Raw genomic sequence first — 17911 nt, forward strand, 5'->3', positions numbered from 1 at the left:
AGGTCTTGGCGCCAAACAGGTCTCATTTTGTGTGGCCTACGGGGTCCTTTGTCTTGTTGTCTTTAAGGGGAACTAATTGCCCCCATAAAACTCTGGATTTCCAGCTTCTTGGAGAATCAGGTCCCAGCCCCTATTTGCACCTGGCCACAATCGGCTGGTGCTAAGCAGTGGCTGCCACGTCCCTAACCAAGCTACTGCACTGGTTTTAGTCACCCACCCTTTGATTATCCGGGACTCTAGTCCTTTGGCCCCAGAGAAGAGAAGTTCCCCCACTATGGTGCAGTGATGTGACTGCACCCAGAGACACAAGACACGCGCCAGGATGGAGCTGCCCCGGCTCAGCTTCCAGCCCCCTTCAACCTCCACCCCACCACGATGGCCTGCCACCCCAGGTGGCCGTGCAGCATGTTGTTGGAACCCCCAACTCCCAGGAATGAAAACACCAGTTTCCCAGGGACCCAGCAGACAGCCTTCCAGATACTCTACCCAAATGGTGGGTTGGGAGACTGGGAAGGGGCCAGCGGAGGAGAAAGGTGTGGTTAGGAAAGTGTTAGAACGCCAGATGCCCCGGCCTGGAGAGTCCAGGAAGGGCCCTCTTCACTGCCGACACCTCCCACTGGCGCCACCAGCAACCAGACAGCTCCACTGAAGATCAGGAAACTACTGAGGCCCCCACACGTGGAACATTGAGGTTCCAGGCTGGGCGGCAACTATCCCCACCCCCATTCTTGCCGCAAGCTACCCAGAGTCTTTAGCTTGTGGAGCCACTAAGTCAGCATTCCAAAGATATCCACCACAGTGTCCCCAAAGAACTAAACCAGGGCCGAGGCCATGAGGATGGCAGCTCTGGCCTGTTACCAGTTTGTCAAGAAGTGGTGCTAACTTCACCAACTTCCTGAGGCCACTGGGCTCGGCTTCCTGGCGGTTACCACAAAAACGCTGTCCCACGGCACCAAGGCAGCGCCTGTAACAAGCTACAGCTCAAGCAACCCAAGCACTGGCAACCATCTTCCTGGGCAATAGCTATGGCTTCTGCCACCCCAAACCCACTAGCGTCTCCACCAGCTCCCCCCAGCTGCCTCGATTCCAGGAGTGCACACAAGCGAAGTAAAAGCAGCTTCACGACCAGTCCCCTAGCCTGATCCCCCACTGCCGCCGGGCCGGGCCACCCAGCTTCTCAGCCGTGAAGAAGTCGGAGCGACCCCCTGAGTGGGGGACACCTGCAAACTCTGGTCTCTTTGGCTGGGAGACGCGTCCTTACCTACACCTGTCACTCCTTTCCAGCAACTTGTCCTGAGCCGGGGGAACAAGAAAAGCTGGGAAGCCTGTGGCCGCACACACCTAGAACCAGACACCCAGCACCTCGTTACCTGGAGGCTGATTTAGAAGGCAGCCTGGAACACCTTGGGCTCCTGTCTAGACACAAACAAGGGGACATCCAAAAGTCCGTGGAAACAGAATCAAAAGGTGTTTATTTTGGTGCAAAAAATTTTTGAAATCCATGTATATGGAGGCCTTCAAAAAGTTCACAAAAGATAAGTATTATGGCAAAACCAGGCCTGGACTTTAAAAACAATTTTTTTCCACCAAAACAAACTTCTCTTTTTATTCTATTTTTCCGAGAACTTCCTGAAGTACTCGCATAGAGCATGTCGGAAAGATCCTTTCCAAACCCAGGCAGGTAGAGTCCACGGGATCTACCCGAGGCAGGCAGGCAGTGTAGACCAACAGCCACACTCACATCCATGTGTGACCCTAACACCTGGCTCACTGCCCGCCTTCCCTTCCAGAATGTAACTGCCCTGAGGACAGGGTCCGGGAGGGAGGGTCTTCTCTTACTGTAGCTCCAAGCCTGACCTGTGTAAATGTCAACTGAATAATAATAATTAAAAAAAAAAAATGAACAGATCACAGGATGTAAACTTCAGGAAACGTACAGGAGCTCCCGTGTAATCTTCAGACTTCCTTCTGAAGCTATGGGGATGCGGGAGGGCGCGGGGAGGGGGCACCCTGTCTCCTGCCCCTGCGTTAGCATTTCAGACCCACTGGTTGCATCAGGGAATGGGACTGTGCCAGGCATGAAAGGCGACACCGCATGGCAGGCTCATCTGAGTAATCACTCATGGTTTATTTGGAATTCTGGGGAAGAGGCACCTCCAAAGACATAACTCTTCTTAACCAGACCTGACCGTCGGCCTGCCTTCTGCCGTGTAAAATAGCAAGCCAGCTTGCAGAGTCCGCATTACTGTCTGCACGCTGGGCTGCTGCGAGTTTATTTTTGTTGCTTTCATTTGAAGACTGTGTTTATGCCTCTCTGTTAGACTTCCAGCCAGTGGGAGAATGACGAGAGGCAAAGCCTGTCCTTCCTTCAGAGTGGCTCCAGACGCTTCCTGGAGGCACAGGGAAGATTAACAGCTTACAGGAGCCAACTCCCTAGCAATGGGTCGTCTCCAACGCGCGCTGCCTCGAAGTGCAGATCCATCAAACCACTCCTGGGGCCCGGTCTCCGCACGGCACAGCCACCAGGCGAGTGACTAACACACCCCGCGGCCTTGTGGGCCACAAACACCACACCGTAACAGCCAGTGCTCGGCACTAAACGGGGAACGGCTCAGAAATGGCCGTCTCAGAAAAAGCAACAGCATTTTGAGGAGCAAAAATAGTAAGGGAGGGGGAGGATTTTTTTTTTTAAACAGAGAAAACCAAGACAAGTTGGGCCCAGCTAAGAATATGTTCAAGATCCGGCCCCCGTGACTTCTCTAGGGCTGGGCCTTCTGCTTGAGCAGTCTCTTCTGGAGCCAGTGGCACACAGACACCCGGTTCTAATCCCACCAACCCTCCTCCCCCAGCGCCAGAGGCCCGGCGGTGGCAGCTCTGAGCAATGACATCACCCCAGGTCTGCCTCTTTGGCAGGGTCACCAATATTGTTTGCCGTGAATTTCCTGTAAAGGCCCTCAAGACAGGAAACTAGCCCTGTGCCTGGAGTCCTGCACCCGCTCCGAGCCATCCTGTCAGGTTGAAACAAAGGCTTTTTGTGTTTTTTTTTTTTTTCATCCTAAAAAAATATGTAACAAAACTTTCCAGCACTTTTAATGAGCACCTTAATTACAAACTGAAGAATTAGATACATTTACGAGTGAAGTCATGCTTGCTGATAATTAGCCACTGGAAAGCCCTGGCACATCCCGAGGCCTGGTAGTGTCTCCTTCGCCCCCTCCCCCAAGTGTTCAGGTTAATTACCAAGCCTGACCTTCTAAAGCAAAGCAGGCTGGGCCCAGCCAGCACGGCCCCACCCCCGCCCGGTGCGCAGCTCCCCAGCACGGAGGGGCCTATTTCTCCCTCCTCCCAGTGCAGAAGGGAGCTGGGATAACGATGTGGGAGGGTGACAGGCTTCTGGGGGGCCCCATGCTAAGCAGTGACAAGTTTTAATTAACGCCCTGGCTAATTTAACCCTGGCACAGTCTAGGGGAAGAAGACTGCTCATCTCAGAGGCAGGAAGCCTTTGGGTTTGCCTGGTCCCGGTGGTGCCAGGGAGACCTCCGTGAGCGAGCGGCTCCCACGGCAGACTTGGCCTGTTTGTACTTCGTGTTCCCCGCGCGTGCAAATCCCACGACTGGAGGTGCAGCTGACTCAGTCGCTTACTCTCCATGCACGTTTTTGCACTAGAAGGGTGTCAACAGCCCGATTTGGAAAGCCCACGCTGGGCGGCCGTCCTGTCTGCTTGCCAACAAACGGGAGCTCCCGAAAATGGCTGCACCACCCCCACCCCTCAGCCCCCCGCCCCCAGCCCCCAGCCAGTTGTCACTCCCTTGTAACATTTTCCAAATTTGCTGTGGGCCTGCTCCCTGTTCGGGGAGAGGCTGGGAGGCGGACATTCTCCTCATTCTTTTGCCTTATTAGGTTGTGGATTTGATTGCTTTTGGGGGGAACAGGGGCTAAGTTGAGGAATGGCATCAGGAAGTGACCCCAGGAAAGGGGGGGGCCTGGGAGGAAGGAGGAAAAGAGGATGGAGCAGCAGGCGTGAGAAGCACTGCGGGGAAGGAGGCTCGCAGGGCCCAGCTCCTCCCGGCACCCTACAGCGGCCCGCTTCAGGCTCCTGCACACCTCTGCCCAGTGGGCAGTCATCCGGGGGGGTCTTCGGTGGGCTGCCCTTCCTGGCTCTAACCTCACGTCCCAGTTGAAGAGAAGGTGGCCTGACCCCAGGGGGTTGGGGCTGTGGTGCTGTGGGTCCTGATTTGGGCTTTAGGGAAGAGACCAGGAAAGGAGGAGACCTGTGGAACGGACCCCTCGCTGACAGTGCGTTTCACGGCAAGTTGACTTACTCATGAAAGAGCTTTCCTGGCACTGCTTACGGCTCATCCAGACATGAAGCTGCTCAGGGCTCCGCACTCTGAAACAAGAAGCCACCTCCCAGATAATGAGGCCCAGATGGACCGGAGGAGCCGGGAGACGGCTACACTGTGTCACTGCAGCTCCAGTGCCTGCTGCCCCTGGACGGAGGAGGCTGCTTGGACGCTGCGGGCGGGGCCGGGGCTCCAGAGCTCCGGGGGGGCGGGGGACGCCAGGAACAGGGTGCACATTTCGGTTTTCCACTGAGCTGCAAATTGCAGCAGGCCCTTCCGACTCCCCTGAAGAGGAGGCGCCGGCAGTGGACCCCACCTGGACACGGGATGGGGAGCCGCTATGGAGCACTTACACCGCGCCGGGCACTGGCCGAGCGTGCCACACACGACTCAGAGTCGCCCTGTGGAGTAGAGGGGGCTCCTTTCCAGGACTCTGAGGCTCACCCCCTGTCCCTTGCCCAGGGTCATGCAGCCAAGAGGAAGGGGTGGGGAGCCCAGGCCGGCCTCCCCACCAAGGCCACGCTGACCTGGCCCCTTTCAGTCCCACACCTTTCACGGCCACCTAATTCTGCCACTAGCACGCAGCCTGGATGTGGGAGTGCCAGAGACACCCTTCCCCAGGCACTCAGCGCTCTCGACACTTCCTCCCAGGGTGCAGCTGCTGGGGCCAGGAGACAGCCTGGCTCCCAGTGACACCCAAGCCCCCTCCTATCATCTGGTGGGGAGGCTGGGTGCTACCAGGTAAACCATGGCTGGGAGGCATCTCCTCCTGGCATGTGGGGTCCCAAATATTCTGCAAACTCTCCCCTGGAAACTGCTCCCAAAATGGGAGTGAAGCAACAGTCCCCAACTACAAGGAATGAGCCTCAGGTTCTCGTCTAAGAATGCCCACTTCCTAACACCTCTGCCTTTCAAAAATTGAAAAAAGGCACATCACAAGGACTGCCAAGCAGATCCTGCCCAGAAGCCTTAAGAAGGCGGAAAAGGAACCAGAAGTCGGCTGTGCCAACATCCTGTGGCCACGGCGCTTCAGCGCCCAGCCCAGCCCAGGTGACACTCACCACCCTCGCCACCCCCACCAAATCCTTTTATGGCAAACCTACCAACCCCGAGTGAGGCAGGGGCCAGGTCTTACGGGATGACTTCAGCCACTGCTTCCATGGCCTGGGCCGAGCTGCAGGACAGTTCACACATCCTCTGACAGGGGCGAAACACACCTGAAGCTGCTCAGACCAAGAGGCAGGGCCTGGCCAGGCCAGGCCAACCTCATCTCGCACTGGGGCTCAACACAGCTCAGGGATGTGAATTTGGGGAGCACACATCAAGGGCACTGCAGTATTCCAGTCACATATTTGGCCCTCAGTAGCTGAATGAGTTGCCTTTTTTTTAAACACACTGGAGTATGTCCTGGGATGGGAACGCATAAGTTCCACGAGCCAGTTGTAAGGCATTTGTTTAGAGAAGACTAACACCTGGAAGCCAGGCTTGGCAGGCAAGAACAGACTCTTCAGGCCAGGGATGTCCGGGGCCTCGCTGGAAGACAGCGTACGAACTGCGGCGCGGCATTCCACGCCAGCCTGCTCCTGGGAGCTGGCCCCATTCATGCCTGTGACCTCAGTAGGGAAGGGCTTTTCCCAGCCTGGAGTGGTCCTCAGAGCTGAGGGACAGCGTGCAGGCCCACGCGTGCTGGGGGCTATTAGGGCACAAGGCTTGGAGAGACCCTTGGACTTAAGAAGGGAGTCTCTCTCTGCCCGTTTCCGAAAACGTGTGCTTAGTCGGAAGAGAGCACCACAGGCCTCACGAACACAGCCGGAGCAGACCCCCGCCCCAGGGAGAAGAGGAGGAGTCTGGCCCAGCCACCAGGGCAGTGAGAGTGTGCGGGACCCGCAAATGCACACAGACCCAGAACCCGGGCTATGCTCTGCAGAGGTTCTGAGGCCCGGCTCAGATACACCGAGTGTGGCACCTTGACCCTGAGACTCCCCAGAGAAGGTGTTCACCGGGGCGGGGACGAGGACTGCTTGAAAGGGGCAGCAGGGGACGTTGTTGAACGGCACACCTGCCCGCCCGCACACTCACCTCCTTTATGAATGCTTCCATGGCTGACCCCACCTGCCCTTGGGCACCCCTTCCTCTCCCAGGATGCGGCTAGAGTGCCGTGGGCTCGCTGCTGAGCCGCTGGGTGCTCTTCCGAGGTCTCCTGTGGCTTTGCTACACCGGGAGCTCCTCGAGAGCGTGGGCCGGTCTCCGGTTTCTCTCATCCCCCCAAAGGCTCGGCGCGGAGCTCCGCTCTGCAGAGGGGCCCAGTGAGGGCTGTCGTCTGGCCCTGGCTGGCGGTCATGTTTCTACCTGACTGCTGGACTCCCAGGCCCACAAAGCCCCAACTCGTGTTACATGAGAAGCTGGTTGGCTATAAAAAAAGCAGACCCACTCTGGTCAGCGGCCCCTAACGCTGTTATCTGAGCGGCGACTGCTGCTGTCTCGCGGGGAGGACCTTCCAGGTCCTCCCCACGTGACAGAAAGAGGCAACTCAGCCCCTAGAAAGACCACTCTATCTGCAGCAGCCACGTGGAGCAGGCTCAGCTCTGCAGAAGAGCACAGAAGCCACCCACCATGGAACCGTACAGTGGCATCCCAAACGCGCGGCAGGACTCTATCATCTGACATAGTTTCCATTTGCAATACTTTCTTCCCACTCTGAACTGGTTTTACAGAGGGGAAGTTTTTTCTTTTTCTGCACTTAAGGGGATACAGATAAACACACAGGCACCTATCTACCTACACAGCTACTTAAAAGATGTCGCACGGGCACGCGGCCAGGACGACGCAAACGCCGCCATCTTCTCTGTAGCCGGAGCAGCCGGGCTGGCGGTGCCATTCCAGGACACCGTCTCGCTCACTCCTCCCCATTCTGTCAACAGAGACCCCGTCCAGGGCAGGGCAGAAAGAACCCCAGCCCACGTTCATGATGGCCACTTTGTGATCCGGGAACTTAACTTCTTGCTGGGCGCTGTGTGCACAGAGGCGGGAGTGTCTGTGGATAGCTCAGAGCTTGCTGTCGCTGCCCCTCCCTCCCCAGGGGAAAGCTACAAAACGAGTCTGGCCAGCTTCCTTCAAATGGGGAGCCACAGGTCCACTGCAATATGTAGGTGTTCCCGGGGTGGCTTCCGGAGGGGGGTGTGCACAAAGCCCAACTGCTCAGACTGAGTCAGCCTGGCACCCGCTCCCGCTCTGGGCCAGAACCACCCTAGCTCCACCTGACCAGAGGAAACCGGAAGGAAATACTGAGTGCATGGAAGAGAACTATGGAAAAGGAGAGGACCCAGAGCCAGCCAGAGTCAGGCTTCCTGGCTGCCGACTTCAGACAGAGACTCTGCGCTTCACACACACACACACACACGCATGCACACACGCACACGCACACGCACCCCAGCCAAAGGTCTGTAAAGCCAAGAGGCATCCCCCCAGGAAGAAGCAGCCTCTCGATGGGACAGAGAGGGAGTGCAGCGTGCTCATGTGGTACGTCTCCAGGCAGCCTCGTCACGACGCCAGAGGCAGAAGTCACCAATGCCCTCATCAAACGCAGGTGCCCGCTGCGCCAAGGGTCGCAGAGAGAGCAGACGCCTTCATTTGGCTGAACGCTCTGCGGCCCTGGGGTTACCACTCTAGAAGTCAGTTCTGGTCCGGCCCATCCAGGAGGAGCCCTGGGAGGCCAGAGGGCCAGCGTTCTGGAGGCGCCAGGTTCCCAACCCTCTGGAGCCGGAGACAACGGTTGTCTCCAGACCTAATGGGCGCTCCCAACGGCAGAGCTCTCAACTGCGCCAGTCCCCGCTCCGCAAGCCCGGCTCTGAGCACGCTGGCCTTTCTGCTCCTCCTGGGAGCCTCCAGCCACACTTGGGTTCCCTCTGCCTGGAACAGCCCCATGCTCTCCTGGCTCCCACTTTCTCGCTAACAGCCACCTCCGCAGAAATTCTCCTCTCCATCTGAAGCACCTGTGCCACACCCTCTCCCCAAGCCACCCCCAACCTCGTGACTACAGCAACAGTGTGGAAATGAGTGCGTGAGCCTGAAAGCCAAAACTTCTAGGTTCAAGTCCTGTACTGTCACCTGGGCTTGTGGCTTCACTGTCCGTGGATCCAGGTCTATGCATGTCCCGTAAGGGTAACACCGCCTGCATCACGGGACTACACGTGTCAGTCCACGTGAGGCCCTCAGAATGGTGTCCAGCACAGAGCAAAGTGCCGGATGCTATCATTTCATCTGCAACACGCAATCCTACCAGCTCACGCTGTCTCTCGCATCAGCCTGTGAGTAAATCAAGAACATCCAGAAACAAGATGGAAGGTGACTTGCATTTGGTCATCTGATTTCTGTGGTGGCCACTGGCTAGCCCCAGAGACCCTCACTCTGACAGAACTGAGCCCACAGAGGCTGATCTGCTACTCCGAGGTCTCATGTTTAAACTATGCGTGGAATGTTTGATAGGAACATGTATTTATTCTTAGGCAAGACAGTTGTCTCCCAAGCTAACCCCGCAGCCCGAGAGCAGGCCGTATTTGGCAAGGACTGCTTTGAGCTTGTTTATTAAAGAGGCCGAGAACATTCTCAAGTCGAAGGTAGTTGCTATGAGTCTCCCAATTTTATCGTCAAAGCGTGTTCTCTTTCCACGTCTGGGTGTTTCTGTGCAAAGCAGAGGATGAACCACTCCCTTACCTGCCTGCAGCTTTGGGCCGTGACTCATTAGCTAATCATCCCCCAACCCTCACCCCCACCCCACCCCCACCGCTCTCAGGGAGGCTAGATTCTTTTCCACGGGTTGTCCCTCATCAGGGATTTAAAGAAAGTTAAAGGAAAGAGAACGGGAAATTAGGCTTGCAAACTGGCCGTGAAGGGGGTGAATTAGGCTCGCAAATTAGCTGAGAAGCCCCCCCCCATTAGCTGATGCAAGGAATTCCTCTCACCCCACTGGGAGCCGCAGTCCTGCGAAAGGACACCCTCATACAGGCCTTGCTGTTTTATACAAAGTCAAACCCTGCCACAGTCTTGGCAGTGTAGTTCAAATAATCCAAAAAAAAAAAAAAAAAAAAAGAAAAGAAAAGAAAAAACCCGGCCCACAATCCCGGTCATGTTTACTGCCTGGCCACCCTCCAGGACTTGAAGACCTGAATCATGGCTGGTTAGCAGCCGCCTGTGAGGAGGGCCAGCTCTTCAGACTGTCCTGGAACCAGCCTGGCAGGTCGGCTGCTCCCAGACATTTTGAATTTTATAGGCCAGGACTTGAAGATCACACAAGTCTTAAATTGAAAGAAGAAACAACCTTCCAAAGCAAGCCATGGCAGTCAGAGCCAGAGCCAAAGCAGCGCTTTGTGGCAGACAGACCACGTTTTCACCAGACGCAGAGTTGAGCACAGTCGCTTTCTCACAAAGGGGAGGGCAACAGAGAGAAAAAAAGTTTACTGGCTGTCAGAGTTTGGGCAGGAAGGATGTGGATTTTTAAAAAATGTTATTTGTGCATGGGATTCGCTAGAAACTTGAGTTCCTTTTAATTTGTTTGTGAAAGCAGGCAAAAAAGATGCAGGCACATTTTGCCCTATTAAGAAGTCACATAGCTGAGATTCCAGCTCTAAATGTGTAGACAAAAAGCACACATGTCCCAGCCACAAAGCCAACAGCGGGGCTTTGGCTCTCAGCTTTCATGGTGTGCTGTCCTTTTTCTTCTCCCCCTCTCAAGCGCAAATGCCTTCCCCTCATGAACAAAATGGCCTGGCCCAGTGCACAGAGGCCCCTGGGCCCCCTAGCCCGCTCGGCCCCTGCGTATGTGGCTATCTTCCTGGTAACCTCTTCCTTGTGCCCAGGAGCCCCACAGTCCACCATCAGCGCCGCCTCCGGTGCGGTGGCACTGCCCCAAACAGTGAGCAGCTGGGTCTCCACGGTGACTTCCACTAAACACTCTTCCCTCCCACCCCGGCTCCGGGACTGATCGTGGGGCATGAAGGAGTTGGCTGCTCAGCACATACCGAGGCCCTGATGACACGGGCTGAAGTCAGCTCTCGCGTGGTGAGGCGAGGGCTGCCATCTCAGTAACCGACGCTGCAGACCCACACTCTCGCGCTGCGACGCCCCCGCCCCAGCAGTCTCTCAGCGTGCCTGGATGCTGATTCACTTGCACGCTCCTACCCTCAAACTGGCCTTCTCCACCACCCAAAGAGGGAGCAGGGAAGGGCAGCGAATCCCTCTCTAGCTGGCAGCCAGTGAAGACGTCCTTAGAATGGGGAGCAGAATTCCTGCTCAGGTGGAGACCCGGAAATGACCTCGGGCTTCTAGGAGACCAGGAGACCACGTCTTCCTTCCGACACGGAAGCCGGAGGGGTGTGCCCGGTGCCTCGGCACCGCCTCCTATCCAGCACCCACCCTCCAGAGCGTCTGGGAGGGGGAAAGATGAAAAGGAAAACCCACTATAAAGGCAGTGAGAGACATCACTCAGCCCCACACCTGGGGGGGCAGGCAATAACTTTAAAAAGCATAAAACAAACCACAATGTCTTCTTTATTCCTGCCCGAAGCTGAGGACACAAATGCTATTGTGCTGCTGGTGTTTTCTCATCCCATTCAATCATTGCAACACTGACCACGATATTTCCCAGGATGACTTCATGGTGTCCAGCAGAGTAGTAACTGCTGCTACCAGTTACTTTTGCCCCAAGATGCTAGTTCCACTGGGAGACAAAGCATGTGGTCTGCTCTGATATTTGGAAGAGAAACATTTAAATAAGCCTCTCTTAACTCAGCAGGAGGGTTCAAATGCCCAGATGGGGTAGCAGGGGGCTTTATTCACGGGAGCCATGTATGGGTAAGAAAACTGGAGCCTTAAAGAGAACTGGCTATGTGAAGAATGAGTGGTAAACCCACAACTGTTATATTTACAACATGCCTGGTTTCATTAAAAAAAAAAAAAAAAAAAGCTGTAACTTACTTTTTTTTTTTTGAGAGGTGCAGAGGCAGAGAGCGTGTGCACTTGCACAAGCAAGTGTGTTCCCGGCTGCTGGCTCACTCCCCAGAGGCCCACAACACAGGAGCCGGAACGACCCAGGTCTCCCAAGCGGGTGGTAGGGACCCAATCACCTGAGCCGTCACCACCGCCTCCTCCCAGGATCCGTGTTGGTGGGAAGCTGCAGTCGGCAGCAGAGCCAGAATGGGAGCCAGGCACTCTGCTGTCGGGTGTGGGTGCCGGCCAGTAGGCCAAGCACAGGTCCCGGCCCTCCCATTCGAAAGCACAGAGCAGCCAAGGGGCTGGATTTGTGACGCAGCGGGTTAAGCCGCTGCCTGTGACGCAGGCATCCCATATGTCAATTGCGCTCTTCCACTTCTGGTCCAGCTCCCTGCTAATGCACCTGGGAAAAGCAGCAGAAGGTGGCCCAAGTATCTGGACCCCTGCTACCCATGTGGGAGACCCAGATTGGAGTTCCAGGCTCCTGATCCAACCCCAGCCATTGTGGCCATTTGGAGAATGAATGGAAGATCTTTCTCTCTACCTCTGTCTCTGTAACACCACCTTTCAACTAAATCTTTTTTTTTTTTAAACAGGGAATCAAGTATCATCCAGTCATGAGCAATATGTCAAGTCTAGCACAATGGGACAGTGCCACAAAGTAATAGGGGACGTGTGTGTTCCTGGTTAAGGCTCTGTCCCGCCTCATGTGTGAAAGTCAAATGAGACTTTTTTCTTTCAGCCGTGCACACAGGAGAGTTTAAGCATTATCCACACCTTCCATTAAACCTTGAATTACATCAGCGAAGAAGGTTATCCCCTTTGATCTTCTTATAAAAAGAGCACTTCAAAGAGAAGTCTCTGTTGGGTCATTAGTGCCTCACCTACACTTGTCAATCAATCTGTCTCACAAAGGGCACAGACCCCAGGCCAGCAGCACCCTGCTAGAGCCTAGTGCCACCATTTTGTTTCCAATGTGTTTATTTTTGCAGTTTTCTTCCATTTATGGCCAGGAAAGCTGGATTTACCATTCACCACACTCATATCAATTTCCCTTCGAAAACAAAATTAAAAATGCACATGTGCTCGAAGAAAAGCAGTAAGTACAGAAACCTGAACTGAGTATGGAAGAACCACCAAGGCAAGCAGGAGCCTGCTCTGGCGGGAAACCACAGGACGGTCTTCTACTCTCGGGGGCGTGGAGCTCCCTGGAAGGCAGGAGTCCACACAGCAGCAGGTGGCAAAGAGCAAATCCCAGTAAACTCCGGCCACTCGCTTTCAGGTAACACTTCAGTAAATCACATCCAAGACGACGGCCACGGGGTCTTCCAGAGCAACTGCTGCTCAAGGTGGTGGGGAGGAGACCAAGTGACAGCACAGCACACAGGGGCTTCCCACGGGCATTCCAAGTTAGCGCCTGTTGTTCAGGGGGGTGGGGTGGGGGGCGCGAAGGAACACAACCAAAAAAGGCACAACACCAAGACAAGTGTCTCGGAGTTTAAAATCCCAGAGAGACCATACATAGACAACACTGCCCAAGCGCGGACATGAAGACACTCGTCTATTAAATACAGGCAAAGCTTCCACCTTCTGGAGCACGCGGGATCACCCCCCAACCTTCCCCGCCCCCAGGCAGCAGGTGAACACAACCTCCCCCACCCCCCAACAATAAGATCACTCTTTAAACAAACAGAGGATGGGATTTAGAATGGCCGTTTCTCTTTGATTCACTGAACCTTCTGCTCCTTGATACCTGGGATACTAAAATGTAACTTATAAACCTTCTTGAAGAAAAGTGATACTTGTACTACTTTCAGACACTTTATAACAAATTCTGGCGCCAACACTGCCAACACTATAAAACAGTTTCCTTGTAATTCTCCTTTGATGTTTCAAAGTTTAAACCCATGCAAAAGGAGACCGGTCCTCAGCACTCAACACACCCAGGGCATAAAGACTTCTTTCAAACTCTGGTGGATGACAGTGTTTGTATCTGGCTCAAGTAGGAACTTCCGTCTCCCCTTTAATGGGTCAGTGTTTCAGTTACTGCCATTGAATTACCAGCTATCACTTGCCTCTTATTTCCATGAAAAAAGAAAAGGAGAGGAAAAATCGGAAGGTAACGTGAGCGTTTCTGTCGCTCTGTGAAGTAAATACATAAATAAAGGCGGCGGAAGGGAACCAAGGGGAATGATCTGAGTGTGACTAATGGCATCCTGGACATCAGCTAGTTTTAGCAATGGAGGGTGACGCTGGGGGCGCGCTGGGCCAGAAGACACTCAACGCCAGCGAGGAGAGAACCACGATGTTTCAGCTATTCGGAAAACCGGAATGAGCAAGAGCTACTACAGCAAACAGCTGTCCCCTAATTACTTCTCCCCTGCAGAAAATAAAAGCAGCAGCAAGGGAATTGGTTCTTGAAGAACCCTGAGGTCTGGTCAAAGGCTTGTACAATTCCCAGTAGACTACAAGTCAGGAGGGCAAAAGCCCGAAGCGCTCGTCTCAACAATCTCAAGCTCCTCGCGCCTTCCCAAATCGATTCTTTCCGGCTCCATGCTCCTTGCTGTCACCCCCTAGACAGCAGGGCCAGGTAACCTGTGCTATGAGCTCAGTTACTCTGCAGCGGGTGCAGCTGAACCAGATCTGGAGGCTGAGACTGGAGTCCAGACCTGCCCTTGCTCCCTGGCCATCTGATCAGGAGGACACCTGAGAGCACACGTCCACATTTTAACTGACCTCCCTGCCTGCTTCTTCAGACTGCAACAGCACCTGCCTGTCAGATAACATCTTCATTTCCTGGGCCTGTTTGCCTGCAACACTTTCCCCAAACTTTCCCCACAAAGCTTCCCACTGGAGGCCAGGCAATTGGCTGCCATTAAATGGGAGCTTTTAGCACCAGTTCCAACTGAGGGTGAGTCAGCTCTCTGCTGACAAGTAGCCGCCCCTGTAGGTTCCAGGACCAGAGAGCGTGTTTCCAAAGGCAGAGGGCAAACCCAGGCCCACACCCTAGACTGCCCAGGACAGGTGAAATGGCAGGCTCCACTCCACGGTACCAGTCAGCTCTGCCCTCCCGGTCATTAGCCAAGTCCCATTCTACAGCGCTGGAGCAGCTTCCCCTAGGTGGGTGCACACAGTATACCTGCGCCCCTCACCAATTCACAGGTAATTTCTAGATGACAATGTAGTTTGGTTACTTTTTTTTTTTTGAAAGTACATTATTCAATTTTGAAAACTGCTAAAGACCTATTCGTTTTCACCAGATCCTAAGAGGCAAGCAATTAAAGGAACAGCAGAAAATAACAGCTGGCTACTTTGGGGCCTCTATCATTAGCCTCAAAAAAATGAAAATAAAAAGACCTACTTGGGGAAGAGGGGAAAAAAAACCACCATCAGAACTTTCAAATAATTAACTCGCAATGAATACACCCTGAACCAAAGGTCATGGTCTAAACCCCGAGGCCCTGAAAACGAACACGTGGGCTTAACAAGCCTTTCCCCCGGCTGCCCGGGGGAGTTCTGGAATCCGTGTCCCAAGAGCGCCCTTGCAGGAGCAGGCGGTGGCCAGGCCACCTCGGCCCCCTTCAGGCCCTGGGGGAGGGGGCTGTGGCCCAGAGCTACAACTGCTCAAGAAAGAGCAGGCCAGTCCCGGACACCCTCTAGACCACTCACAGCCCTCCCACCTCCCAGGTAAAAACTGTTGTGTAAACTGGTTATTCAATAATGCTTGGGTCACAGAGCCAGGAGCATGATCCCAGAGCCAGACCCTAGGAGTCCCAGCAAAGGGCTTCGAGGTAAACGTGGGACACACCCCCTCCCCAACCCCCTGCTTCATTCCCAGGAGAATCGGATTCCCAGGCTCTGAAAGCCTGCAGGGGTCCTCAATACAGATCTTTAGAGCAGGTGCCCGTGGCGAGCAGGACGTCCACAGCACCGCCCCTGCCCTGTGCCCATGGACTGGCCTTGGGCAGGCGGTCTGTCATTCACCACTGTGACACAGAAGCCCAGCCTGTGGTGTGGCAGTGGGGTTTTCTGGGAAGGGGAAGAACAGCACACACTCGCGTCTGCCTCTCCGCGGCTCCTTCCCTATCTCATCAGCGCTGCCTGCCTGTAACGGGAAAGGGCGCAGAGGTGAGGCAATTCATTTCCCCCACAGACGGCCAAGTGTAAATATTTGCGGGAGCAGGTACAAAGCAGGACGAAGGAGAACCTGGCACTTGCCGAGAGGCCAAGGCAGCGGGTGTGGGAGGACGCCGTGAGCTACCCTCCCCGCAACCTTGCCTGGCCCGGGCAGCGGGAGCGAGCGTGACACACAGCAGGAAAGCCTGGGGGTTCCGGTGAGTCCCGGTTCCGCCCTGAGCCTACGCGGGCCCCAGCCTCGCCCTGTGGGCAAGGGAGTCTATGACCACGGAACTAGTACACACCCTGACTCCCAGAAGGGAGTGGAAGGAGCTGGCAAGGAGTCACTTGGGGAGTGGCAGAGGACAGGAAAGGGAGGGACCCCTCCACCTGACAAGGGGCTCCTTGGAGCTGCGGCAGGGGGACCCCAGGCGTTCTCACACATAGTGCTGTGGCCCCCGGCCCCCACCCAGCTCCCTGGCAACTCCGAACCTTTTCCAGCCTGGCACGGCCTCAGGCAGCACATTGTTGCTGAGGCTCCAGACTGGAACTCCCCTTCCCCCCAAAAAAGCCTTGTGACGCCAGGTATCCCAGCATCCTCCATCCCCGGAACCTGAGGCAGGTGGGGCAGTGGATAAGGACGCCGCCACCCCTCCACCCCAGTTACTACCCACGAGGAAACCCAAGCTGCTGCTGGTCGTTTACTCAAGGTGATGCCGGGCCCCACCTCCCGGCGGCCCGTCCCACCCTCTCTCCTCCAGGGGGGCTGCCTGTGCCACCCCCAGGGCACCACCTCCCGCCCTCAACAGGCTTCCAGTCCAGGCACTTTCTCCACACAAACCCCGCCCGCCCCGCCTCCGAGTCTGCCCCTAGGCTCCTGCAAAGTGTCCACCAACCCCATTCAATCCGCCTTTGCAGAGGGGCTAGGCCAGGGCCAGGGAGCTGCTCAGTAATCATCCGGGAGAGCTCCAGATCCAACTTCACGCGCCCCCACGCGCCACCCGCGCACTTCTGAGCGGCCGCTCCCCACGCGCCCCCAACATGCTCCTCCTGCACACACTGGAACCCTTCAACACCAGCCCGCGCTCCGCCCTTCTCACCCACGTTGGATGAGGCCCCCGTCTCCCTGTCACCACTGTGGTCTGCTCCTCCGCGGCTTCCACAGGGGACCAGACTCTGCCCCCCCCCACCCCTCCGGGCCCCAGACTCTTCCTGAGCACCCTCGCCCCTCCTCCCCCAGGACGGGATCCCAGCCCCCTCCCAAATGCCTGTCTCAGTCCACTCACCACACGTTCCCTTCCCTAAAGCAGCCTCCTCCCCCAGCCGCCATTCCAGCGCCCGGGCCCTCCCACCCTCACCTCTGCCAGACCACCTTTTCTTCGGGCGTCCCCGACCCCTGGTTAAGCTTTCAACCTCCCACGAGGCTCCCGAGAGCCCTCCCCAGCACACCCCCTCACCCCGGGGCCTCTCCATTCCCCGCCAGGTCCTCCCCTCCTTCCCCTTACAACAGGGCAGCCCAAATCACTCTCACCTTCTTCCAATCACAGGCCCCTAACTGCCCCCCTCGGCACCTGGCCCTCCTGAGCACCCCAACTCACGCCCTAGCCTCCCCAGTCCTCCCTCCCTTCTCCAGACCCCACAACCCCTCCCGGGCACCCCCACTCCATCTTCACCCTCTTTACGCCCCCCCCCACCAAGGCTCCCCGGATTCCAACCTCCTTCGGGCCTTTCTGCACTGCAACGGACCCCCCCCTCCGGACTCCCCACACCCCCATTCCACCCTGGCCCACAAATTCCCCTCGCAGACGCCCAGGGCCCCCGCGGGGCACTGCCAGCCGCTCCTCGGAGCCTGCGAGCCCGCCTCACAGCCCGATTGCATTTCAGCCTCCCCAGGCTCCCCGCCCAAGCCCTGCACACCCTCCTCGGGGCTCCGATTCCTTTCTTTAGACCCCACAAACGCTACTAGGCCGCCGACTACGTTTCTCCGCTTCCCAATTCCTGCCTCCAGGACTCCATCCTGGCCCGCCCGAGCCCGCCAATTCCTCCTCGGGACCCCTGATTTCCATCATGGATGCTCCACTCCCCTCTCTTGGGACCTCGCCCCCCTCCCTAGCCGCCTCCGGGAGACCCCACCCCCCACCCCGTCCAGCCCGTCCGGCCCGCGGGCCGCGCACCTTGCGCTGCTGCTTCTCCCAGGCCGGGTCCAACAGCAGGTCCCGGTCCCAGTCGTCCTCCTGGGCCATGTAGTCGCCCATGCTACCTCCGCCGCCAGCGCCATTGCCCGCGCTGCTGGGGCCGTACTGGTACGACTGGTTCGCCGCGTGGTAGTCCACCATTCCGCCGCCTCTCGCTCGCCCACCAGCCGGTCCGCTCCCGCCTCAGCTCCCGCCCCTCTGCCGGAGCCGCCGCCGCCGCCGCCGCTACAGCTGCCTCAGCCCGCCCTCCGCCGGCGCCTGCGCACCTCG

The 17911-nt window shown here is 56.4% G+C and overlaps 1 protein-coding gene across 5 annotated transcripts in view; it reads right to left on the reverse strand.

Annotated features, from left to right (window-relative positions):
• ACTN4 (actinin alpha 4) overlaps positions 1-17911 on the reverse strand; it is a 64272-nt gene extending 46361 nt beyond the window's left edge. For all 5 annotated transcript variants that reach the window (XM_051847128.2, XM_051847126.2, XM_051847127.2 and 2 more), the window contains exon 1: positions 17621-17911. In XM_051847128.2, the coding sequence (XP_051703088.1) occupies positions 17621-17782 (162 nt within the window). In that variant the 5' untranslated portion in view covers positions 17783-17911. The remainder of the gene's footprint in view (positions 1-17620) is intronic.

The sequence above is a fragment of the Oryctolagus cuniculus genome, chromosome 18, assembly GCF_964237555.1.
Source record: "Oryctolagus cuniculus chromosome 18, mOryCun1.1, whole genome shotgun sequence".
Lineage (NCBI taxonomy): Eukaryota > Metazoa > Chordata > Mammalia > Lagomorpha > Leporidae > Oryctolagus > Oryctolagus cuniculus.